The 26,019-nt window shown below is 35.0% G+C and overlaps 1 protein-coding gene across 1 annotated transcript in view; it reads left to right on the top strand.

The window, feature by feature from the left end:
• LOC145222386 (sushi, von Willebrand factor type A, EGF and pentraxin domain-containing protein 1-like) overlaps positions 1-26,019 on the top strand; it is a 39,293-nt gene that overhangs the window by 12,231 nt on the left and 1,043 nt on the right. The window contains exons 14-54 of the mRNA XM_080088492.1: positions 640-828; positions 1,308-1,493; positions 1,676-1,878; positions 2,108-2,262; positions 2,448-2,571; positions 2,989-3,182; positions 3,618-3,710; positions 3,874-4,104; positions 5,676-5,898; positions 6,130-6,313; positions 6,399-6,647; positions 7,422-7,614; positions 7,803-7,944; positions 8,156-8,258; positions 8,738-8,945; positions 9,182-9,347; positions 9,638-9,772; positions 9,928-10,042; positions 10,259-10,379; positions 11,246-11,444; positions 11,851-11,959; positions 12,258-12,437; positions 12,586-12,721; positions 14,643-14,776; positions 14,978-15,168; positions 15,241-15,439; positions 15,509-15,694; positions 15,899-16,097; positions 17,944-18,065; positions 18,512-18,659; positions 19,539-19,678; positions 20,825-21,012; positions 21,145-21,242; positions 21,316-21,473; positions 21,596-21,754; positions 21,825-21,913; positions 21,979-22,158; positions 23,748-23,879; positions 25,135-25,304; positions 25,445-25,617; positions 25,829-25,962. Of these exons, the coding sequence (XP_079944618.1) occupies positions 640-828; positions 1,308-1,493; positions 1,676-1,878; positions 2,108-2,262; positions 2,448-2,571; positions 2,989-3,182; positions 3,618-3,710; positions 3,874-4,104; positions 5,676-5,898; positions 6,130-6,313; positions 6,399-6,647; positions 7,422-7,614; positions 7,803-7,944; positions 8,156-8,258; positions 8,738-8,945; positions 9,182-9,347; positions 9,638-9,772; positions 9,928-10,042; positions 10,259-10,379; positions 11,246-11,444; positions 11,851-11,959; positions 12,258-12,437; positions 12,586-12,721; positions 14,643-14,776; positions 14,978-15,168; positions 15,241-15,439; positions 15,509-15,694; positions 15,899-16,097; positions 17,944-18,065; positions 18,512-18,659; positions 19,539-19,678; positions 20,825-21,012; positions 21,145-21,242; positions 21,316-21,473; positions 21,596-21,754; positions 21,825-21,913; positions 21,979-22,158; positions 23,748-23,879; positions 25,135-25,304; positions 25,445-25,617; positions 25,829-25,962 (6,638 nt within the window). The remainder of the gene's footprint in view (positions 1-639; positions 829-1,307; positions 1,494-1,675; positions 1,879-2,107; positions 2,263-2,447; positions 2,572-2,988; positions 3,183-3,617; positions 3,711-3,873; positions 4,105-5,675; positions 5,899-6,129; positions 6,314-6,398; positions 6,648-7,421; positions 7,615-7,802; positions 7,945-8,155; positions 8,259-8,737; positions 8,946-9,181; positions 9,348-9,637; positions 9,773-9,927; positions 10,043-10,258; positions 10,380-11,245; positions 11,445-11,850; positions 11,960-12,257; positions 12,438-12,585; positions 12,722-14,642; positions 14,777-14,977; positions 15,169-15,240; positions 15,440-15,508; positions 15,695-15,898; positions 16,098-17,943; positions 18,066-18,511; positions 18,660-19,538; positions 19,679-20,824; positions 21,013-21,144; positions 21,243-21,315; positions 21,474-21,595; positions 21,755-21,824; positions 21,914-21,978; positions 22,159-23,747; positions 23,880-25,134; positions 25,305-25,444; positions 25,618-25,828; positions 25,963-26,019) is intronic.

The raw sequence follows: 26,019 nt of genomic DNA, 5'->3' as shown, positions 1-26,019 counted from the left end.
AGGTTGGGTTTCTGCCCAATCACAACAAATTATGAGGGCAAAAAATTGCTGATTTGACTGAATGATAGCTTGCAGAAACGAACAAAGCTTATAGAAACACTGACTACTATGGGACCCAATATAAAATAAGTATTGGGAATATATGACCATTTTAAAATAGGTTTTAGTGGATGTGCAATTGCAATATGTGCTAAATCACCTTTCTAGTTTTGATCTTATTTCTTAACAAAAGCCGCAACATACACTGCATAAAAAGTGCAAAAAATTTTTTCCAAAACTTTATCTTTGTTATTTTAACTTGTAAAGTGTACTGCAAACAAAAATCTGACTGTTGGAAAACACATTTGGAATCAACAAACAACTATTTTATGAAGTTTTAATTGATCGGTTGTAAAGTTTAGGTGTCAATTTAGTACTATTCCAAAGTTTGGTTTCAGATGAATTTTGTACAAGTAAAAAAAGAGGTAAAACCAAACCTTCACAAAGCGTTATATTCGACTGAAATGTTTTGACCAACAGAAACTCCATGGCATTACTATTTATTACTTTTGCTAAATTATTTTTTGTTTCTATAAGGTGGTAGATTTTATCATAAAATTGAATTAACCCACTATTAAAATTGCAATTTCATGTTCGTAGGTTCTTGTGGTAAAGTTCTTTCCACCGTTGGAGTTTGGAGTCCTTCCACGTGTTCACTTAAGGGGCACCATGAGGGACATTCTTCTTGTTCATTAACATGTCCACCATCTTTTGATGTTTCTGGTAATCCTGTTATTCAGTGTAATATGATGTCGGGGATGTGGAACTCAACACCTGGATTCTGTTCAAGTAAGTATGGCAACACACTTGGTATGAGGGCCATCAGACATTAGGATTTATAGGTTTATTTGTACGCTAAATTGCAGAATACTTTTGTTGCTTTGGTCAAAATTAGAAATCTCTGAGTTGGATGACGCTGAGAAAATATAGGTTTTAATGCTTTTCTGCAAAACAGTGCTGTTGTTATTATGATCTTTTTCTGAGTATTTATCATTTTTTGGTCTAATGCAGATTTGTTCGCATGTTTATCCAAGAAAGAGTTCTTCCAACTTTTTAAAATTTACTTATAGGTAGTTATCTGAAGTTGATCCTTCCAATGGTTAATCTTGGTTGACCCAGCAGTTTATCCAAAAGCTCCCCCAAATTTATTTCTAAGCTTACTAACTATATAACTCAGAGTTTCATACATTGTTATTCAAATAGTTTGTTTACTTCAGAATAATTTGCTATTTAGTGAAATTCTACATTTGTCACATCTTTTATGTCAGAAACATGTCCTGGACTTTCTGCTCCAAGCAATGGCATGATTGATTCAAGCATGCATTGCACAAGTTCTGTCATTGCCAAGACAGCATGCAAATTTTCTTGTGATGCTGGTTTTACTTTGAACGGTGACAAAACACTTACATGTATGCATAATGGAATGTGGTCCTCAAGCCCACCAACTTGTTCAGGTATGTATGTCACTGTCATTCCTCAATATTAACTGTCTTTTCGTTGTTCGGTGTATTTGTGTTACTGTTTGGAACATAAACAAACAAGTTACAATTAATCAATCTACCATACATCCTTTATTTAAGGTTTAAATATTCAACTTGTGAAATTGTTTTTACAAGTTCATTTATCAATTTTGCAGAAGCGAAACAATTTTTTATTCAACATAAATCAGAACAACAAACTTTTTGTCTGGCCAATAGTCCTGATGGAAAAATTGTCAAAATTTTTAATGACTCCTGTTCATGTAATGAAAAACAATATCATTGGTTTTTACTGGGTGCCCACAACATTCAGAATGTGCTTTCTGGCTTATGCATAGCATCATCCAACAGTTTTGTTCATGTGAGAGAATGTTTGTGACTTTATTATGAGTTTTGCTATCAGCTTAGTTTTGATATATTGCCTTTGTTTTTGCATATTATGTAATAAATATCATGATAATAGTATATTACTGTGTTAAAAAAACAAAATTAAGCACTGTGTTTCAATTAATTAATAGAATAACAATGAAGTCTAAGATGGGTGCACACAACTTTCGCAGGTTATGTGTATCTTTTTTGTATTTTTTTAGATGTCCAAATGCAACACAAGTGAAAAAAGCCAATATTTGTCATCAATGGGCCAGTACAAAGTTGTTAATAACCAAGGATTCTTTCTTGTTGCTGGACATCGAACAACCTCGAAGTTGCTAGTTTCTAAAACTGTCCCTTTTGATGTGCAATGGAGGTCAGAAATTTTTTTACTTGACCCGCATAGAACAATATATTTGTTAAATTACCACCTGTTTTACAATTTACTTTAGATTTTTTGCTTGACAAACCATTTTCCTTAATAAACAGTCCAATTAGTATAGGTTTGAAAAGGTGTTACCAATGCTACATAGTTTGTAGCAACATGTTCATGTTCTTTAGATTTATAAATGTATCCAACCACAAGACTTTAACTTTATATGGTGCACGCACTGATGCTTCATGTTTGCCACTTGATGATACAGCTAATGAGGAATTTTCAAATGCATGTAAAATTGGTGTTCAGGTAAATATTAAAATTTTTAGTGGTGCAATGCAGTGAAGAATACTTAATGGGTTTGATGCAACTAGTCATACATGTTTCCCAATATGGCACACAAGCCATGTACGCATTTAGGACATTGTTGAAAGTTTTAAACAGTGTTAAATTGTATGAAATTCAAACAGTTTGTAGAATATGTTGTGGGTTGTCAATTGTTGTGTTTTATCAGTAACCTGCAAACTTTTTTTAAATGGGTAAGTTGTTTAGCCAATGTATACAAATATATCTGTTTGATCTCTTTCATGTGATATTATGATGAATATTTAATGTTTAAAAAATAGACCATGGTTTTATTGTAAACGATTTTGGCAAAATGTGTTTCAACTTTTTTGAAGACTTTTACATGATTATGTTTGAGAAGCTTGTTCAATCAATTAATAGATGGAAGGAACATTATGCAATGTGGTATGTAAAACTGGTTACAAGCTTGTTGGAATGTCGAATGTTATTGAATGCATGAACGGAGCATGGAACATAAGTGAAATCATGTGTGAACCTAATGGGACATATGTGGTACAGTGTCCATCTTTGAACAACACTTTATCAACAACTCCCAACACTTGTGTTAACACTCTGTAAGTGTGAGACAACATCAGCCAACTACATTTATTTGGTTGTTCTTAAATATTGTGATTAAAGCCTTAACGTTTGTGTATAGTTGATATGTACAAACCTTTTACCTTGTTCAAAGAAATACTTGCTTCAGTCCAAAACTTGTAGAATAGTTATCAGTTTAAGGATCTATAATGATGTGAAATTATTTAAACAATACTTTGTTGGTGAGTAAAAAATAAAACCATTTGGAGCTTCTATCATTAAAAACCTAAAACACTATAACGCAAGGTTTAAATAATAATAGAGACTGTAACTTAAGAGGCCAAAATAAATCCTTATAATTTGCTATGATGCAATGCAACTTTGACAACACAATGCATTTAACTTTCAAACAGAGTACAATTGATCTATTTTGTCATTTAGCATTTCTACTCAGAGATATAATTATTTTTTAGTCAAAGTGCGGGGGCTGTATGCGGGGTATCATGTATGAATGAAAACAAGTACTTGGATGGCCCAGACACCCTTGTTTGTGACGAAAGTGGCAAGTATGTTGCAGATGTTTTCACTTTATGTAGTACTTGAGCTATTGGATGAATGATTATTTTCATGTTATTTATTTTAATACTGTGTGATCATACCTGCTTACTATTGTATACATTTTTAGTTTTTTTGTATAATTTAGTTGTTACACTAAGATTTTTTTGAAAGGTGGATACCAGATGAGTCTCCAATGTGTCGGGATTATTGCAGAGCATTGTTTCCTCAAACCAATTCATATTACATTTCTACTGAAGCAACTCGGTGTTGGAATGGAAAAGCTCGCAGTGGTGACACATGTGGTTTTCAGTGTAACATGGGATATATGATGATGGGTGAACCTTTGCTCACTTGCACTGATTTAGGGATTTGGGATAATATGGAACCAACATGTTTTAAAATGTGAGTAACATTTCCATGGATAGTTTTTTGTGTATAATAAACTGTAGGGATGAGCCGAGCCATGCCGAGCCATGCCGAGCCAGAACCCAAGTGACCAGTACCGAGCATTGCTATTTTTGATTTTTGCACAAACTGACCCGAGCATTAAATTTGCATATTCATGTCCTGTATAGAAAACTAGTGTTCGAAAGGGTATCAAAGAACAAAAATGACTGTTTTAATAAATATGCCAGATGTTGAAATATTTCTGGGGTCTGTACAGCTTAGCATGGTAGTTCTCAAACTGTGTGTCATTTTAATTTTCCAAGGGCATCGCAGAATAGTTCCGTTTCATGGCATCTTGTTGTTGTATTAATAAACACAACTGTTACGCCATTTTATGACATAACACGGTATATAAGTCGAAGGAACATTTGAATTAAGCAACAAGAAATTGGTCACACAAATAGCCACAAACGTCATAAACACTCAGAACCCTCATCTCTTTAATATCCGGTTATGTAGATAAAGCGCATTTGTCCAATCAGCATCTCTAGGTGAATGGTCTTTTGTTTGTTAGATTAACGTTTTTAACACGTGATTTGGTTTGTATGCAATGTTTTATGCGTCGCTAGAACTGCTAACTTAGCCGCATTATCGTTGCCAAGTCAAGTGTAGCTGAGAACTTCTTGAAAGTCTCGAGTAAATGCCTTTCTCTCTCCTCTTTCAAATATTGCTCTCTCGTTTTCAGTGTATATGAAGTGTAAGATTTGGAGTAAAAGTCTCCATTGTGCATTTCTTGTTTACGTTGTAGTTCGCTGTATTTCATGTCTCTTTACAAAACTCCTCAACTGGTCTTTTGCTAAATATACTTCTAACCATATAATATGCAGTGGCGTTGTACTTTACTTCAGGATAGGCAACTTGAAATATAACAAAATAGAACTCATGTGCATCCTTATGGCTATCGTGTGGATTAATTGAGACTCATTTGCTAGCTGATATTTTCGTAAGTCTAAACATCATTCTAATGGTGCCCCGATGATGTTCGAAGTTGCCCGTAGTTCTAGTTTTTGACAGTTTCATCACCTTACGACTGTTTAAGCCGCATTTAGGCAGTTTTTCGGTTAGTGTTTTGTTTGTCTGTATGTGCATTGAGACTTTCAGTCGGTCTTTTATTTGCTGGTGCATCGCAAGTCCAGAAAACTTTTTCAGAGGCGTCGCAACAAAAAAAGTTTGAGAACCACTCGCTTAAAACATTGTTGGTGACATAAGGTACCTAGGAAAGTTACAAAACTAACATGGAATTATGAATGTTTGTGACACCACAATGCATCGAGCATTAACTTAAGATGCACGGTGCTGGACCATTGGGGGTTCTGGGTAATTGTACCCAGTAGAATCATTGTTGATGAACAAAATCTAATGCAAAAGAGTTTTGAACCAAAAAAGGACTCACAAAGCAGGGATGTAGAAATAATCTTGGTGTGAACTTTAATTGCAAGCCACCCTCAATTATAAGCTGTGCAAACTGTAGGGTATAAAACCTCGTAATAAATATGGTAATTTATAATGACTCCTGTTTCTTCCAGTTGTGATATGATGCATGTTGCTGCTGATGTGACTGTCTCATGTGACATGTCAGTTGACAATCTGCTAGCTGAAAATTCAACCTGTGATTTTGCATGTCCTGCTGGTTTTGAAATTGCTGGCGAGAGTTCGATGACATGCATGAGCAGTGGCAAATGGAACATTACTGAAACACCTCACTGTGTTGAAACTTGTCCACTCCTCTCAAATTTATCGGACATTTTGGTTTGTGATGAATGTTTAGGCCTACTTTACAAACTCTGCTGCAATATTAGAAATATTTGTTAGAGGTATATATTTATCAAACTTGTTGCCAATTATTTGAATACAATTACCACTTTATTTTACATAAGTTTTATTTATTGCACCTCAAGCGAGTGACTATTCTATGTGATCTTGTTGGCCTGAAGCGTGTTGTTCCTGATGATTTTTAAAATTAACGTTTTTAACATTTAGATTGATCCTCTTGATTGTGGATTGACTGAATCTACTGTTGGAACAACATGCAAGTTAACATGCATGGATGGTTACTTTATGTCCAAAAATATTCTAGTGGAAACTATTTCACTGATGTGTAAAGAAAAACATCTTTGGTCTGGACATGTTCCACATTGTGTTCAGGCATGTCCTTCTCTTAACGGTACTATTATACATAATGTGGGACATTATTAGTGTGTAAGTGTTATCAGATTTTTCTGGCAAACGTGTTTTTTAAAAAATTGCAGAAAGCATGGATGGTCAAACTGTTCAACCATCTTCGTGCATTTCTGATCCCCAACCTGTTGGTACAAAGTGTACACACCTGTGCCTGTCTTCTACCCTGATGAATAATGTGGTGACATCAACATGTTTAAATGATGGAACATGGTCTTTTGATGGCCAACTTAACTGTTCTGAAAAATGCGAAGCTTTAGCAATCCCAAAACATGCTTCAGTGTTGCCAGACATGTGCTCAATGGGCTTCGTTGACCAAGGTAAGCATGTGTGTATGAATTACATACCAGATGATTAGCAGGCATAAACAAAGGTTGTAGGGTTTCTTATTTCATAGAAGGCAGAAATGTAGCGCTCATGGGGGTGTAGTTTTGTTGGCCTTTCAGGTTTTTTTATCTGTCTGCCCCTTTGTGTATACATTGTTTCAAGCAACGCCAATATATATTCTGCTGTCACGAAAGGATCGATTTTAGATGAAATTGAAGCACCAGTACAGCAGACAGAAATTGAAGCACCAGTACTAAAAACCTCTTGTAAACATATTTTGCAGTACTACATTGGTTTTACATGCTTTGGTTTGTTAACAGGCCTTTAAAAATAATGGTATTTTTACACTGTTACCGGAAGATTGCCACCCATGCATTAAAAATAACCACAGAAAACTAACACAGTATGGTATAATAAAAGCAGGCGGTCTGAAACAACATGATATTTTAAATCACTGCAAACATGCTTCCGGTTTTGTGTATTTGTCATGATACATGACCTTGGTTTAAAAGCGTTACTATACCAATTAACCTTATGACTTGAAAACTTTTTTTTATTTTTTATTTACTTGGTTTGAGGTAGCAACAGACAATTTGTGATTACCATTACGTCTATCTTTTGGTCAGTTTAAAAGGTTTGAGAAAAAATAGTATTTCCATCACAAAACAAATCCGTAGAAAGAGATTAACTGTGTCTGAATTTTGCATTAAATTGTATGACGAGTCTAGTTGTTAGAAATATGCATAAAAAAACTTTTTGACAAATAGGTACAATCTGTGACATCCAATGTCCCATGAACATGGATACAATGGGATCTTCTATTCGTGTGTGTCTTGGTTATGTTGATGTAAATACTGGATTGAGATGGTCTGGGCTGGGCAGTACAGTTTGTGTGCAGCGATGCCCAATGTTACACACTCCCCCTAACACTAGAGTTTTTCCACAATATTGCTCTTACAGGTGCATCTTGATTATACATTGTTATGTGTTATACTGTTCTGTAACTTCTGGCACTGAAATAAGAAGCTAGGGTTTTGACTTTCCTAAAATGCATTCCTGATTTAAGAAAGTAAGAAGTCCAGAAAAATATGTTTTATTGTAACCAAATAAATGGGTAAACCATTTTACAACTTTTCTTTTATGAACAGAACAATGGTTGAAGGAGAAACTTGTTCCTTTGAATGCGATCGCAACTTTTACTTAAATGGTCCTAATATTTTGAGATGCTTGGAAAGTGGTGTATGGAGTGATTCAGTGCCCATGTGTTTGCAATACTGTCCAGCATCTCAGGTACTTATGTATGCCCTTCTCTAAAAGGGGACACATTTGATTTCACCTTTTGCATCATCTTTTTTACACTATGTTGTTTTTTCATTCATCGTATGAGAAAAACATCAAATAAATTGCATATAGATTGCAAATTATTAAGTGCTTGTGTGTTGTTAAGCATGTTTGCTTTTTCTTTTGAATGTTATTATATGTGTTCTTTTTTTCCTTTTAGCCTACAAATGGATACATGACATGCTTCCAGGACATCTCTCCCTACTCACCACAGGGTTTCATGCATATTCCAGGAACCGAATGCACATTAGTTTGTGATCCAGGTATAAAGTTTTGTAAAAAACTAAAAAGAACTTGGTTTTATTGTGGCTTAAAGTGGTGTTATGTATAGAAATGGAAGACCAGTCAGTGTCAATAAAGTATCACACTTTATTAAGACCTGTTAAACAATATGGCATGTAATTAATGTTTATTTTTTCCAGTTTGCTGAATGGTGTAAAGTCCTTAAACTAACATGCCATTGTATTCTGGAAAGGACCATTCCTATTTTGTACATCTGTCTTAGGATCTAAATTTTTGCATCTTGAAAACATGCAGCATAGCCTTTTTTATTCCCACTTCAGTCATGTCCCTGTTGCCCTAACAATCATGCAAAGTTGTTCCTTTCTCTAAAACTAAACTTTTTCTAAACTAGGCCATATGGCTGGACCATTCGCAAGCAATATTGTTGTTTGGCCACACTTGTCCATATTGCATGCATGCTCTATCCGAAAAGTTGTAATTTAACTTAGCTTTATTAAAGGATATACGCCTATTAAAACACACAAAATAAAATGTCGTGATGATGGAACGTGGAGTGAACAGCCTATTTGTGAACAAGTTTCGGAAACATTCTCTATACTTCAACAAATTGACAACAAAACTACTTGCCTGGTAGCACAAGCTGAATCTATGGCCGTGTACTTTGTGAATTCATCTGAATCATGCATTTCAAGTGGCAACACTGGACTGTATGTTTAAGTAACTTGTATTGTTATGCTGTTTCATTTACTGTAAAATAAGTTAATGCAGTTTTCGACTTTTAAGCAACCTTTTCTGTTCCAAATGGCAGGTTATATTTTTTAATTATCCATTGGTTTGTTGAATATAGTGAAAATCCAGCTGTTCAGATATTTTTTTAGTTTAATATTTGTTTGGATTTGAATTATACTTTGTCAGGCGGATTTAAAAAAAAATATATTTTAAGGTGGTACTGGATGAATGATCAAATTAAAAATGTAGGAACTGGACTCTGTTTGTCGGCAAAGGACATTGCAGATGACTCTGGTTTAACCCAAATGCCATGTTACTTAACAGTTGCAGCCCAGCAATGGAACTGTGATGTATTTTTTCCATACAGAATAATCATTAAGGTTTGACTTTAATATATATCAGTTTTGTTGATTATGCTTTCTACTGAATATTGGTGATCAGGATGACCAAGATTTTAAGCAGACCCAGATTTGCTGTACACCAAAAAACATTGGCATTTAACATACGAACATCTAAAATTTTAATTTTTTTCCAAAGCCCTTAGTATTTAAAAAGCCACTTTTTAGTTAATCTCATAGTTTCGATTTACATGCCACAGCCTACATACTGCATCAAACTTTTTGCAGGCTACTAAACCTATACCCGCTACAAAAAATATATTTTTTTGCAGAATACTGCTATTGGCATTGACTCAACTTACATGGAAGCAGGCCCGATGTTGCAAATGTGGACACATGCAGAATCATATTGGATCACCTTTAATGAAGACTTGGAAACCACAGCAACTATATGTTCACAAAAAGCAGTTAGTTTATGTAGTTTGTTTGCTTTTGTTAGGAATGTAAATTCATGTAGATAACATTTTAAATTTTTGTTAACTGTGAATTATACTTGTATTTTGAAGGCAGATTGGTTTTCAAATGGAACATGCTAGGATTTAATCTATGTATTAATTTCCAGACTGGTACTTGCCCCGCGATTGTTGGAGACAATTTGTCAGTTGAACCTTCTATTTGTGGAACTGACAAAGTGGAGGCTTGGCAAAGTTGCAGAGTTGTTTGTCAGGCCAATAATGGTAAACGATAGAAAATAACACTCACATCCAACAAAATATCCTCGTATTTTATTTAATTTCAATTGTGTTGATAATATTGGTCCATTAAAAACAATATTTTATCAGTAAATTGTTGGGAGAACTATCACTTGAAAATATACCAAAACAAAGCACCAAAAAATTTGGTTAATTGTTTGCAACAAGCCTGTACAACATTCATTTCTTTTCTTGTTCTAGCTGTAGTGGAAGGAATCCAGTGCTTACCAACAGGCAACTGGAAAGGAATTGATGGTGTGACCTGTAAACATGCTTGTCCGGCCTTAACTGACACAAAAAACAAGATTCTTGTTCCATCAAGGTTGTATAGTTTCGCAATTTATGTTTAAAATCATGTATTGAGAAGAAACATCCACCTAATCTGGATAAGAATGTTAACACCGTATGGATAGAGACACAATGACATTAGCATAGATTTGTTTCCAGTCTAAAAAGTATAAAATGTGTAACAAAAAGCATTTACCATACCTAATAAAGTTTACCAGAGAACATTCCATGAAGACAAATTTTGATTCTTTTTTTCTGTGGTGAAGTTTGTCTATGCCCCTTTGGCATGAAATCTCTGATTCGTTTGAATAAAAGATTTTTAAACAGTGTTCGAATTTGATAAAGATTTTTTTTAAATGTCCCATTATTTAAAAAACTCCATCATTCACCCCGTGCCCTTAAAATGGGTGATTTTGGATGCAATGTCAAAAGTGGGTAAAATTTAGACAGTTTGTAGAGTTGGTCTTTTCTGGATGCTGTTTGTGTTTCACCCTATAGCCCAAACCACCTTTCTAGTTATTTGTTGATGTAAATTCACTTGTACAAATATTGGTGATGAAAGTTTAGCTAATCACAACCACTTGAAATTATTGCCTTGTTGAAGAATGAAATGTTAAAGACCCACCTGAATGTGTGAAAGCTGTTTACTGTAACTGATTACCGCTGTGTGTTAGATGAATGACCATCAGTTATAGAGAGTAGTGTCTTATGTTATGAACAGTTTATTAAATTTAAATGTCACACCATACAAATTTCTCCGGAATAAGATGTTAACATTTTAATAACATAGTAGAATAATGTTGTGTATCCTGGATTAATTTTTATAGTCCAGTATGCATTTCATAAGAAGTATGATATCCTAGTTGTGCAGTGAAATCAGTAACTCTAATTGGTGTAAAGGTGTTCATTAGAAGATATGGAACACCTGGGTACTTGTTCAGTTTCCTGCACTGATGGGACACAAATGAGCAATGGAGAAACTCAAACTTCTTTGTTGTGTGAAGATGGGAAATGGTCTGAGCCAGACATGAGCTGTGAAAACTACTGTGATATGAAACCAGCATCACCAAACAATGGCACTGTATCATGTGAAAATGGGGTATGTACTAAGCAAGGTTTATGTAGTGTTCCAATGCTGTATGTCATATTGTGGTTTAAGCTTTTGATCCATTTTTTGTGCAATCATAATAATTAGGTGTCATTAGGGGATGGTTACTCAATTCAGCAGGAATATTGGTTACTTTGATGTACGCCATTTGAACAACATATTTGATATTAGTATGGTAATTGGTAACCAACAATATACATTCCAAGCAATTTTTTAGTTTTAACTTTTTTTCAAATTTTGTTTTCGATTTTATTGACTAAATCATATGCTTGCTGGGAAGGTTTTACACAATAACACATTAAATATTATAGCTTTCATGCTGATTGGGGCAGAGGAACTTGTTATCACGATTTTATGCAGGTGCAGAAGGCACTTAATCAAACATATTTTTATGCAGACATGTAAAGCGATGTGCAATCCTGGGTTTTCCAAAGTGGGAACCAATGATACTGTGATGTGTCAAGCTAATGGGGAATATAGTGGCATGTTCAATGTGCAGTGTGAATGTAAGTAGCCTGTTTTGGTGTTTTGATTAAAAGTAGTGTATTTGGTATATTGTGATAGGTCACAGAATTTGTTTGTAAACCATCTCCACTGTATAATTGCATATTCAGCATGCCAACTTTTTTAGCAAAGTTCTGCAAAGGAAGTGGACTGACTGGAAAAACCTTTTCTTTGCTATTAAGATCTGCCAAATTTTAATTCTATTTTAGTTCTTTAACTGAATCAAAATGAACTCGACAAAACCATAGTATAAACAAAATTATTGATGGAAAGTGAGGCTTAAAGATGTATGTTTTTCAGTTGATATTCTCCAGTTTCGGATTCAAGCACTTGCGGCAACTAGTTTGGGTCTTGCCCAAGCATGTTTGTCTGTAATGGAGGATAATGACATTTTAATAGTAATAAAGGAAACCTGCTCAGCCAGTAGTATGTCTCAATATTGGAAATGGAAAGAGAATTCTTTACAAAATGTTCAAACAGGTACGGCTTGAGAATAGATGATACTTATCTTTACGTTTCTTTAGCATTGTTGTTTTTAAAATAATTTTAAACATCTGATTTTGATATCTGAATATCATAGTTATAAAATGTAAAAGATGTCATTTTGTGTAATTAATTTTTTTGGCAGGAAAATGTATGTCAGTTTCTAGTCCATCATATGGAAGTATTGTGGCATTGTTGCCATGTCATGATAACATGCAGCAAAAATGGTCATGTCTAAGCAATCATCATCCTTATCATGTTACATCACACTTTTTAGACGGGTAAGAGAATGTAAAATAAATATACTTATAATCAATAATGTATTAAAGTTTGAATCAGACCCATTTTCTTGCTCGGATTTATTGAAAACTGTGGTTTATGCAAGGCCTTACAGACAAAACAAAATTTTGGATTCAAATTGCCAAAAATGTGTGGTGTAAAAGAACACATAGATGAAAAGCATTTGATTAGCTAAAAGTGTCAAAAAAACAAACATTCATAAACCAAAAATGTTCCCAAGATGGTGATAATAATTTTAACAGTGTCAAAAAATTTTAGGTCTTAATGCACTTCCTTTCAAATGCTTTTTATGGATCCCCTTTCCTGAAGGGGACACATATTGATTTTACTCGAATTTTTTTTTCTTTTTTTTTTTCTTTTTTTTTCTTCCCAAAGTTTGTCCGACTCGTTTTTCTATCAAATGTTTGATGGATTTGGCTGAAATTTACACAGATGGTAGATATAGTTATGTAGATGTGCATCCCACTTTGTTTTTGTTGATAACCCCAGTATTTACCCCGCTAGCCCCCTAAAATGGGTATTTTTTCCCGGAAGTTTGTCTGACTCATTTTTCCATCAAATGTTTGATGTGTTTGGCTGAAATTTACACAGATGGTAGATATAGTTATGTAGATGTGCATCCCACTTTGGTTTTGTTGATAACCCCAGTATTTACCCCGCTCGCCCCCTAAAATGGGTGTTTTTACCCAAAGTTTGTCCGACTCGTTTTTCCATCAAATGTTTGATGGATTTGGCTGAAATTTACACAGATGGTAGATATATTCATGTAGATGTGCATCCCGCTTTGTTTTTGTTGATAACCCCAGTATTTACCCCGCTAGCCCCCTAAAATGGGTGAGTTTTTAAACAGTGTCAGAATTGGCTGAAATTTGGATTTCTTGTATAGTATGCCATTTATAGGTGTCGATTGTTGTGTTCAACCCTGTAGTCCTACATTTACCCCACAAGCCCCTAAAGTGTAAAACGTATTTGTATGTTACTGGGCACCACAGACGAAAGATTTCTTTGGAGCAATAGTGTTACAAGGGCAACCAGTTGTATGTTGCTCGTTGGTGGGTTGCTTGGTGGTTGTTTTTGCGCCATGGCAGTTAGGGGCTTGTTAACAGCCCTATGACGTCAGAAACAGTAACGGTTGTTGCTCAAAACACCTCTAGTGGTCGAAATTTTAAACATTGGTGGATTGGGCTGAAATTTTGCAGTACTATTGATTGAGTCATTGTGGTTTTTATATATTTTTTAGTTTGTGTGTCGAACCGAATTAGTTGCCCTACTAGCCCCCTAAAATGGGTAATTTTTTTTAAAACATTAAATAGGACATACTTCAAACAATATCTGGGGTGAATCTAATTTTGTAGTTTGTATTCTACATAGTATTATTATTTAAGCCCAGTGCCAGTCACTGTGTTTTACCTTACAACACCCGACTTTCTGATGGTTATCTCTTGAATTGCATTATTTTCAACTTTGCATGTGTGGGGACCCATGAGTTTTTGCCTGCAGAAACGACTAAAGTTATAAAAGACGATGGCTAATATGGGACCCAATACAAAATAAGCATAGGAAATATATTTATGTTTTAAAATAGGTTATAGTGTATATGCAAGGGCAATATGTGCTAAGCCACCCTTCTAGTTTACAACATATTTTTTATTTTGTGTGGTAAAATAGTCTGGTAAAAATAAATTGCTTCTAACAATACTGAAACAAAACATAAAAACTGTATCCAACCTATACACAAGCTACATGCCATGTTATAGATTGTAAAAAATCGGGGGTCCTTGATGTGTTAAAGTTTCAATGTGTGAAATAATTAAAAATTGGGATTGTTAACAAGTTAAATCATTTATTTAATTATTTAATCATGTTTGATACCATAAATATTATTTTTGATGGATTTTTTAGCTTCATAGACTATGGGGGAGTATCAAATAGTGCTGCTGTGTTGTACAATGGCGGCGAACCATCCTCTTCAGGAGAATGGATTGGTATTCAAACTTCAATGATGCAAAAGACAATCTGCTCATTCATGGAAACAGGTTATTATTATTTTACAAATTATGTCATGAACACATTATTCAGGAATCTGTTGTGGTGTGAAAATTAAATCTTTTCTAATCTTAATATTGCATAGATGTTTTTTCAATCAAAATGTTTTTGTGTACATCTTGCAAGCTTATTTGGAGCAAATATCAACAAAAAAACTGTTGAAAATAACATAACTCACAAATATTTTGTAGTGGCTTGTGCCCCTCTAATTGTTGGTCCAACATCCACTGCTAATCCACCACAGTGTGCACAAAGTCAATCCCAAGAATCACAATCATGTACAGTCACCTGCAAACCAGGTTACATGACCTCCAAGAATGGTACCCTTACATGCTTATCGACTGGCTTGTGGGATAAAAAGCCACCGGAGTGTTTAAGCAAAGTATGTTGTTTTTAATTCATCTTGTGTTTTTGCTACTGTATAGTCAATGTGAAATTAAAATCTTTTTTTCAGACTGCTTTGAGTGGATCTTGTCCGCCAATTAAACCACCGTCGAATCTGAAAGTAAATTATCAATGCCTTTTGGGTGAAACTGTTCCTAGTGGAACATTGTGTGGTTTTACATGTGCAGCTGGATACTATTTGAACGGCCCAGAGTACATATTTTGTAATTCAACTGGTCTATGGACAGGGAATATGCCTGAATGCAAAGGTTCACAGGCTTATTTTTGTGGTTAATTTGTTTACGGGTTATGAAGGGTTTTCATTATATTTTTTGCAGCATTTTGTTTCGGACTTTTTCCTGCACCACACTCTATGCTTCCAGCAAGTTGTTTAACCTTGCATGTTCCTGCTGGTGAAGTATGTACACAAACATGTAAAGAAGGATATGCATCACCTGATCAAGATTTAACACGAACATGTAAAATGGATGGTGTCTGGTCTTCTAAACCAATTAATTGCCAGAGTAAGAATTAAAGTGTGGTTAAATAACAATGTTGTTTGCTACAAACCTAACATGCTTTAAATGTCTTAATTTAAGAAATGACCTGCTTTGATAAAACCTCACAAATCGGATACGTTTAGGGTTTGCAAACATTAATTGATTAGTTTTTGTGCTACTAGTGACACTTTAGATTCTACAAATATAACAAAGTTCACTGTATTTCAGGCTTTTGCCCTGCACCAGGTGCAAATGATTCGGCAGTGGTCAAACTAATCCCCAACATTGCTTTTGAATCCACCAAATGTATGAGTGAAAATCATTTTCCTGAAAGTAAATGCATTGCATCATGCCAAAATGGTTTCTTTCTGGATGGAAATGCAGAAATAACTTGCCAAAGTAATGGTACATGGCATGTGAATGCAAGGTATTGCAAAGTTCCATCACTGTTTAAAAAATATTTATTTGCCAGCATAATATATCAATGGCATGATTTCTTTGCCTCCCAATTCACCACATTTCTTTGATGTTCCTTTAAGCCAGCGTTAAGTGACCTGCTAGTCTCTCAAACTTAACTTTGTTGCAATCCAGGTAGGGTTTGATATAGACCAGTGGTTCCCAACCGCCGGTCCGCGTAAATATTTTGCCGGTCCCTAAATTATCTTACTTTAAGCCAACCTCCTTTTTAAAATGGAATAATAAGGCATATTGCAAAATTGTTGGTACCTGCGAAACTCATTTTACGCTTGGCTGTAAAACTGAGGTAAATTGTTTAATAAAGCTTTTGTGACGTTTATCATTGGTTTGTCATAAACTGTGTCTAGCATTCAACAAATTTTTTTAAAACAAAGTCATTCTTCGCTTTTGAGATGAGATTCATACTGGCAGCAAAACAACAGCAAACATCCCACTAACATTGATTTTGTATGTAAATGGATTGACGTTTTGTTTGAGTTGAGTTGATTGCCGTTTGGTTGTAATTTTTCGTCCTACATACATAGGCTATGACCAAATCTTGCATTATGTTGTGCAATGACAACTTTGGTGAACAAAAAGCTTACAAATATCCATTGCATTTACTATGATCTTTTGTTGCCGGTCCGTGGAAATTTTTTACATTATTACCGGTCCCATGTTGTAGAAAGGTTGGGAACCACTGATATAGACCACCCTCCCTGTCAGATTTAAACCACCCAGGGCTTTAGAGTGGGAAAGGTTCTGACAAAGTGGGTTGGCTGGTTTGACACCGACATTCACTTTGAAGTCAGTTAACATGCAATGAAGCTTGTGTGTTAATTTAGGAATCAATGGGAGAGTAACGGAAAATCGCTGAAACCTCAGTATGCCTTTTTACATGGAGCGTTTAAGCATGTTCAATACGCATTTCTCTCGTTTTCGAAAAAGAAAAAAGGCAAAGCGTATTAGACTTATCCGATTGTCGATATGCTCGACACAGGTGGTTTAAATACACTTAGGCGCCAATACGCTTAGGAGAACTCTTTTGCGAACAAATAGGTCAACTTGAAATGATTGCTAGTTTTGACCTAAAATGAAGTCAGAGTGATCTATACATTTTAAATGTTTCTTCCAACTATTCCTGAGGGTTTAACAGTTCACAATAAACAAATTTATACATTTGGTAAGTCTAAACTCGACGCAAACAACTGCTGCCAAGGAATTAATTAGATTTTTTCGGAAGAATAGACAAACAGTTAAAAAAATACTTTATAATTAACAATTAACTGGCCTTATGTTTGCATATCACTTCACAATAACCACCATATCTTTTATGCACAAAACTGAAAACCTTGAATGCGATTCGGTTCGGCAGCCATGTAATTTTACGCTTTAGCAAATTGAAAACGTGACGCCACAAAAAATATAGTGACAAAATAAACAATATACACACAAGTTATAACTTTCTTTGTTGCAATCCAGGTAGGGTTTGATATAGACCACTCTCCCTGAATTGAAAACGTGACGCCACAAAATGCGCATCAGCGATACAATTCGATTCGGTCATGTAAAAAGGCTTAGTAACTAAAATTTGATTCAAGCCATTAGATTCTGCTGGATTGGAGCAATGTCACCCAGTTTCTTGCTCAGGATAACACAGGTCGAGTAAAGGTTAGAACTAGCAACCTTTTGAGCACACCTACCAGTTATGCCAACCACTCAGAAATCGGGGGTCCAAAATTTGAAAGGGTTATTCATGAAAAACCATCGATTTTTAACAGGTATTCATTTTAAATTTTGTTGCATTTATCTTTTAGATGCATTGAAAAATTCAATTGTCCGGAGCCATCGGGTGTTGGAGTGCTTAGCAGCAAATACACACACAAGCAAGGAATGGCTATAGTTCCCGGGACAACTTTGATGTTGACCTGTCAAAATGGTAGTTATAGATGCTGTTTTTTTTCACAAAGGCAAACAGATGTGCAAAGACAAAACCCAAAATTTGTTTGACAATATTATTGTTACCTAAAATAACTTGCTCATTTACAACAATCGAAATCCACATGTTTTCAGCAATTTGCTTTCAAGAGGGTGTTCACATTTTTTTAGTTGATGATCCAAAATAACTTGTGACAATACTTTTCAATATCCTTTCCATGTTTTGCTTTATCTTAATTCTGCTGTCATGTAAATTGGAAAATATAGTGACGAAATAAACAATATACACACAAGTTATTACCTTCATCACTTCCCACCTGACTAGCCAATGGAAGTGCATTAAGACCTATGCAGTTTTACACAACAAATAAAACAAAAAGCACATCCATATTTGACCAGTGAAAAATTAAAGAAAGTTGGTTCTTGAAATTAATAAATTTTGTCTAGGTTACCATCCTGGTGGGGACATGATGAGAGTTTGCCAGTCAAACGGGAACTGGTCTGGTTATGGCCCCCAAATTCCTGGTTGTGCTCAGAACTGCCCACCTCTCTCAAGTTCCTTGGGTGATATAAACCCTGCCACTTGCACGACAGAGTGAGAAAACTTGTTTTGCCAATAATGACAAATGATTTAGCTTAATCCCATAATTAGTGTATAACATAGAGAAGGTGCCCACCCTTGACATGGAGCAGGGGTCACCAAACTTTTTTCACAGCAGGCTGGATAATTTAAATAAATACATGCGATTTAAATAAACACATTGCATACAAGCCCGAATCTGGCCTTTTGCAAACTGGAATTCGCAAGGTGATTTGACTCGACCGCCAAGGGCTGTGGTCTTTACACAATCTTATTTAAAGTCACATGGTGTTCATGACATGTAGAATGTGTGCCCTTAACTGAGTCATATTTCTTTGTTCTATCATAAATAACCAAAAAGGCAATTGTTCATGCACAATCACCATTCTTTGGTCTTGTCCATGATTCAACAAACTTCTTTTGGATTATACCTAATGCCCTGTAATCCTGTGATACTTTTGGATTATACCTAATGCCCTGTAATCCTGTGATACTTTTGGATTATACCTAATGCCCTGTAATCCTGCGACAGTAAAATGAAGGATGAAATCCATTCAGGTTTTCGCCAGATGTAACGTATATTAAGTTACAAAATGTTCCACGTGTCAAAAATACTTTGTCAGCTGAGCAAAATGATGCCCCCGGGTTGTAGTTTGGAGAGGTTGAGGCCTGTATTATTTAGTCACCAAAGGCATGCAACACACATGGTTTGGGTATAAAACCTTGTCAAAATTAGGTAAACACTTGAGCTGGTTACCTGAAATAACATACTTTGGTTAGTATCACATTTCATCAGCAGTTTATGTGATGTTTTTAAGCCAAAAAGTTTGGTTATGTCAATACTGTAAGGAAAGATAAGTACAAGTAGCTGTAGTTTGACTGAGTGCACTTTAGGTCAGCCACAGAAGGACAGATTTGCATTCTGCAGTGCCCTGATAACTCCACAATGAGTCGTGAGGTGAAATGTGTTGGCAGTCAGTGGATTGATTCAAACCCAGTTTGTACACCATACAATCTTGTAAATAATTCTGAAGGTTTGTAGTTAGTTCAGGATGGAAATCACACCAACTAAATGTATACAATTGTAAATTTTTGCTGTTTTGACATACTTATGACATATTATATCAGTGGTTCTTAACCTTTTTATAACGGCCAAACCCCTACGATATTATTCAGCCTTAGGTCGAACCCCAAAGTTACATCCTAGGTTTTTAACCCATTGTGGTTGGTGGGTCGTAATTAGTTTTTGTTCAAACATAGTGGCAACGGTTACTGTTTGTCATTTTGTTAAATTCTGACATAATAATACAAGCAACTTGTTTCAGGATTGCTTTAATTCCGGCAATTTTTAGTTTTACCAAAATGAAGCATTGTATTTTTAGCATCTGTACACAAACATAAAAAAGATGAAGTGATAAGTTTTTGCTGCCAACAAAATTTCCCTTAGTGCAGGGATGCACAAGATTTCGCAGATTTTTATTTCATCGCAGATTCTTATTTCACCAACGGCCGCCATTTACCTGCTTTTTTGTTGTAAAATACTTGGTTTATATCATATATATATACCTCTATCTAGCGCCCCAAAAGCCCAGATTAATTTCTAGCTTGGTGCACAGATTGAGCTGCACAGCGTTGAAATCAGTATTAAGTGTTTATGATGTCATAATCTATATTGTGATGCTTGTGGTACCTGTTTTGTTCACATTGTTTGCACACAATAGGCGTACAAAACGCATATGGTTATTAGGTTGGTAATACTCTTTTTAGTGCCACACATAAGCAAAAGAATTTTATTTACGTCACGGCCGTCTGTACATATATTTTAATAAACATGTTCGCGGCCGCACAAACTTGACTCTGCGGTGGCATACGGCCGCAGGTTGTGCACCCCTGCCTTAGTGAAACCTTCCAGCGTCTTGATATTTGGCAAATAGAAATGCCATTTTTTAGCGACTATAGATCCTAAAATTATACTTCAAAAAGACCTTTGTCGAACCCCGGTTAAGAACCACTGTATTATATGTTTTGGCCAGTTTGCTTTGCGGTCACCTTCCAAATAGAATTCACTGCTTAACGACTTAAAATCAGCAGTTGTGTCTAGCATTAAAATAAGATAAATATAATGAAGTGTCCAAAGCATTTTAACCAGTTCAGTATTTTTTTTATTTTGTGCATTTTAGTTGTCAATGAAAAGCAAGGATTTCTAATTATTACACGCGAACCAAATGTTGGATGTTTAAGCATAACAGAAAATAACACTGTCAGTTGGATGGAAAAAAGTTTGTGTGACCCACAACAACCACAAAATAAATGGAAATGGATGGATGAAAAAAGAATTATGAATTTAAAAAACAATATGTGCATGACGGTTTGTCATTTGAGAGCATTTTGCTATGTTGCGTTTTTATTTTCTAAATACCGTAAGTTTTAAGGTTTTGTTCTAGCTGTGTTTAGTTATATGTTTTTGTCAACATTAAATAAAATTGCTGATTTTTTTTAGGCGGTTGCTTCAGGCAATAAGATGTTGCTGGGTGTGGGAAGCTGTACTTCAAGTCCTTTTTATATGAATTGTGGCAATCCTAAAAGCTCAAATCAAAGGTGCTCAAATAGTGATTTTCCATTGCTAGAGATGTTTTAGTATTAACAAAGACTGAATTTTTGAACATTGAAGGATGGCAGTTTATGCCTCAACAGACAGAGGATGGAGAATGCAGCTTGATTTTAATTTAACAACTTCTCTTCCAAATAATATTGTTGTTGAAGAGCTGTCAGATGAGATAAATGCTTTGCCACGAAATCTGGTTGACACTCTGTGGTTTTCAGCAAATGGTAGGAAATTATAGGAGCTGAAAAAAGAATACAAAACTTTTACTGTTTGTAGTTTAGAGAAATGACACAAGCCAAATCCAATGAATTTTTCAAAGCTTACCATTAAATATTTTTAAAAACAGATGACATCGAGTATAGTCAGAGTCTTGACAAACCAATATGCTCCTACATGTGTGGTGGAACTATTTCTGAAGAGACGAAACATGGCTTTATTTTGTCTCCTGGATACACTAATGACAAACATTATCCCTCTAATATGGAATGTGAATGGCTGCTCCTGGGTATGTTTCTATTGTAATTATTGGTTGTTGCCAATGTGGCGGTTGGTGCCATAATAATTTAATTGTGCAGGGTACAAAACATTGGTCACACTGACAGTAGTTGACCTGAATTTGGAAATGTCAACCAATCCTATGTCGTGTTCTTCTGATTGCCTGGAGGTAATTTCGAGATTATTTGATAAAAGTTTGTGAATTTAAAACATAAATGACCTTTACATGTTTAGATTTACAAAGGCAGCAATGTTGCACCGTTTGAATCTGAATTGGTGCAAGTGTTTTCTGGTCAAAGTTTATCATCATATGGCACTGGTGGCAATGTTATTCATTCTGCTACTGGTAATATTCTTGTTAAGTTTACATCAAACACAGCAATTGAGAACAAAGGTTTTGCCTTGAAATTCGAGGTAATATTTTAGCATTAGCTATTCTGTTTCTGCACAAAATACTGTTTTGAAGGAATATGTCGTGTGACACTGACAACTAATAAACCATTTCAATCAACTTAATGCGTATGACAGGGTTCCCGCGGGTATGGAAAACCTGGAAAGGTAATGGAATTATGGGCCCCCTTTCCTGAAGGGGACACATATTGATTTTACTCAAATTGTTTGTTTGTTTTCTTGTTTTTTTCTTTCCAAATTTTGTCCGACTCGTTTTTCCATCAAATGTTTGATGGATTTGGCTGAAATTTACACAGATGGTAGATATAGTTATGTAGATGTGCATCCCACTTTGTTTTTGTTGATAACCCCAGTATTTACCCCGCTAGCCCCCTAAAATGGGTGAGTTTTTAAACAGTGTCAGAATTGGCTGAAATTTGGATTTCTTGTATAGTATGCCATTTATAGTTGTCGATTGTTGTGTTCAGCCCTGTAGTCCTAACATTTACCCCACAAGCCCCTAAAGTGTAAAATGTATTTGTATGTTACTGGGCACCACAAACGAAAGATTTCTGTTGCTCAATAGTGTTACAAGGGCAGCCAGTTGTATGTTGCTCGTTGGTGGGTTGCTTGGTGGACGTTTTTGCGCCATGGCAGTTAGGGGCTTGTTAACAGCCCTATGACGTCAGAAACATTAACGGTTGTTGCTTAAAACACCTCTAGTGGTCGAAATTTTAAACATTGGCGGATTGGGCTGAAATTTTGCAGTACTATTGATTGAGTCATTGTGGTTTTTATATATTTCTTAGTTTGTGTGTCGAGCCCAATTAGTTACCCTACTAGCCCCCTAAAATGGGTCAGTTTTTTAAAACGTTAAATAGGACATACTTCAAACAATATCTGGGGTGAATCTAATTTTATAGTTTGTATTCTACATAGTATTATTATTTAAGCCCAGTGCCGATCACTGTGTTTTACCTTACAACACCCGACTTTCTTATGGTTATCTCTTGAATTGCATTATTTTCAACTTTGCATGTGTGGGGACCCATGAGTTTTTGCCTGCAGAAACGACTAAGGTTATAAAAGACAATGGCTAATATGGGACCCAATGCAAAATAAGCATAGGAAATGTATTAATGTTTTAAAATAGGTTATAGTGTAAATGCAACAACAAAATGTGCTAAGCCACCCTTCTAGTTTAAATTTGTATTTTTAAGGCCTGGAAATTTTTTTGAAAAAAGCCAACTTTTGCAAAAGTGTTTGAAAAAGTATGGAATTTGGCACCTGTTTTACTCTGAAAATGCCAGATAGAGATAGGAATTTCAAATTACGTAACGTTTGTATATTTGTTGCAAGTATGGCAAATTGGCTACTTATACCAAAGCCTCTTTTCTAGTTTTACTGTGGGAATTGCTCGATTTGTTTCAATTAAGGTCATAGAAATTGGGAGTTTTTTTTCTTGAAAAGTTTTGGAAAAGTCATGGAATTTATAAACGAAAATTGTGCGGGAACCCTGATATGATTGGGTGTACTACTGCCACAACACACCTAACATGCATGATGTAAACATGAAAGTAACCATCTGTGTACATTGCTGTGTTGTATTTCAGTTTAATGAAATTACTTCACCTGGAAACTGCGGCAAACCTTCAAATGTCACTTCATCAAACATCCAGGAAAATTCGATTGTTCATTTCCCATGGCTTGTTTCAATCAAAACTGTTGATCCAAACACACATGAGGTATGTTTTCAGGAAAGGTCATCTAGTTTAAGAATACTAAGTGCCATTGTTTCAGTTTGAATTTTTTGCCGTCAGCTTGGTAACATTTTTTAATTTTGTCTGTTTATCCTACTAAAGCAGTAGTTCTCAAACTGTGCGTCACGACGCCCTGGTGCGTCATTTTAATTTTCCAAGGGCGTCACAGAATAGTTCCGTTTCGTAACTTTTTGTTGTTGTATCAATAAACACAACTTTAATAATAAGTTTCCTCATTAACTTTTATCTGCTGGTGCGTCGCAAGTCCAGAAAACTTTTCCAGAGGCACCGCAACAAAAAAAGTTTGAGAACCACTGCACTAAAGTATCATCAAATGGTCAGGCAATCGAGAATAATATATATGCCTCAAGTTTTTTTGCAAAAGTGATATAAAATTAAATCCTATGTGTTTTCTACTTTAAAGGGATTAATAATTCTATTCCATAAATCTGGACTGCAACAAAATATTTCAGTTTTGCCCAAAATGTATTTGGGTGAATCAGCCGAACCCTTGTGGCTTCTTACAAAATTGTAAAACTTGTTGCCTGTTTAAAATCACGTTTTGGATTTAATTCTGGATTAAAAATTTTAGGGTTGGATCTGTGTTTTTGAAACAGTGTTTTTATCTTTAGCATTCACTCTAGTTATTTGTAATACATTTCATTTTTGACCTGTATACAAAAATACTTTTAAAAGTTTAAAGCCAATGAAATTATGGTTATAATTCAAAGGAACCTAATTGAAAAATATGTTTCAAGTTGTCAACAATAGGGATGGGCCAAACCAAGCCAGAATCCGAGTACTTGATACCAAGCATCGCTGTTTTTGATGATCGGTGCTCGGCTGAGCAGTTGCACAAACTGAACATTAAATCTGCATATTTATGCCCTGCTAACATACTAGTGTTTGAAAGGGTATCCAAGAAAAATGACTGTGAATTGAATGTGTTAGATGGTGTACAACTTAATACCCTGGTAGTGACGTTAGGTACTTTTACAAAACTAGCATGGAAGTTACAAAACTAGCATGGAATTGGGAATGATTGTGACGCCACAATGCACTAAGCTTATGCATGAGATGCCTGGTGTTCACCTAACAGAACTCTTGCAGTTTTGGCCCTTTTCTAGTCAACAATAGTCCCTACTAGAGAACTGGACCACATCAGTAGAATAAGCATTTGTTTCATAGTCTTAAAGTATTTCTGAGATGATGCTATTCCTAAAATATATTTTTTAAACAGTTGACATACATCTGTTATGGAGCATTGGTGAATGAAAATACTATATTAACAGCAGCACATTGCTCCAAAGTTATGGGAATGAAACCAGACTGGGAAAACACTGTCATTGATGTTGGAAATTTATCTTTTGCTCTCATGGAAAAATCAAGTGATTTTCTTTCAATAAAAAGGTTGTTTGAAATTTATATTTTTTCATCCTTTGAGAGTAAATGAAACCATATGTTTTAGATTACTAACAGCAGAACACTAAACTTGAGAAACAAAAACTTTTTATGAGTTTTTTATGACAAAATTGTCTTGTTCTCTCCAGGATATTTATGCATCCAGGATATGACAGAAACACTCGTCAACATAATTTTGCCATGTGGAAGTTGTCAAAAAGTTTGATGGTTAATTGGTTGCCATGTTTACCAACAATGGGATTTACTGTTCATGTACCACAAGGATTATGTTATGCTATTGGTCAGATGAAACTTAAAAATGGTACCTACACTTGTTATCAACTTCATCTTAGTTGACAAAATAAGCAAATGTAAAAACATCAAAATGGAAAATGTACAAACATCAAAATGTATATTGTCGAAAACTCAATTTTTGCAATTTGTTTGAAATTCTTGTGAATGTAGTTTATTATGTATTCCACCATTTGATTTTCGGTCGGCATTGCGTAAATGCATAATTAACATTTTTTCAGAAATGAATGTCAATGAATTTGTACAATTTCCGATGAACATCGACTCTTCAAGTTGGTGCCAAGCTGAATTTGGATTGTCTAACAAGCATGGTTTTATTTGTGCCAACAACCATGAAATTTCAGCCTCATCTAAGGTATTTTAAGTTTCCAATTAAACAACCTTTTTATATGTGTATCCATGGTGTTAAATA

The sequence above is a fragment of the Phallusia mammillata genome, chromosome 4 (assembly GCF_965637545.1).
Source record: "Phallusia mammillata chromosome 4, kaPhaMamm4.hap1.1, whole genome shotgun sequence".
NCBI classification, from domain to species: Eukaryota; Metazoa; Chordata; class Ascidiacea; order Phlebobranchia; family Ascidiidae; genus Phallusia; species Phallusia mammillata.
Note: the sequence above shows the minus strand (reverse complement) of the source record. Positions and strands in the feature narration are given on the sequence as shown.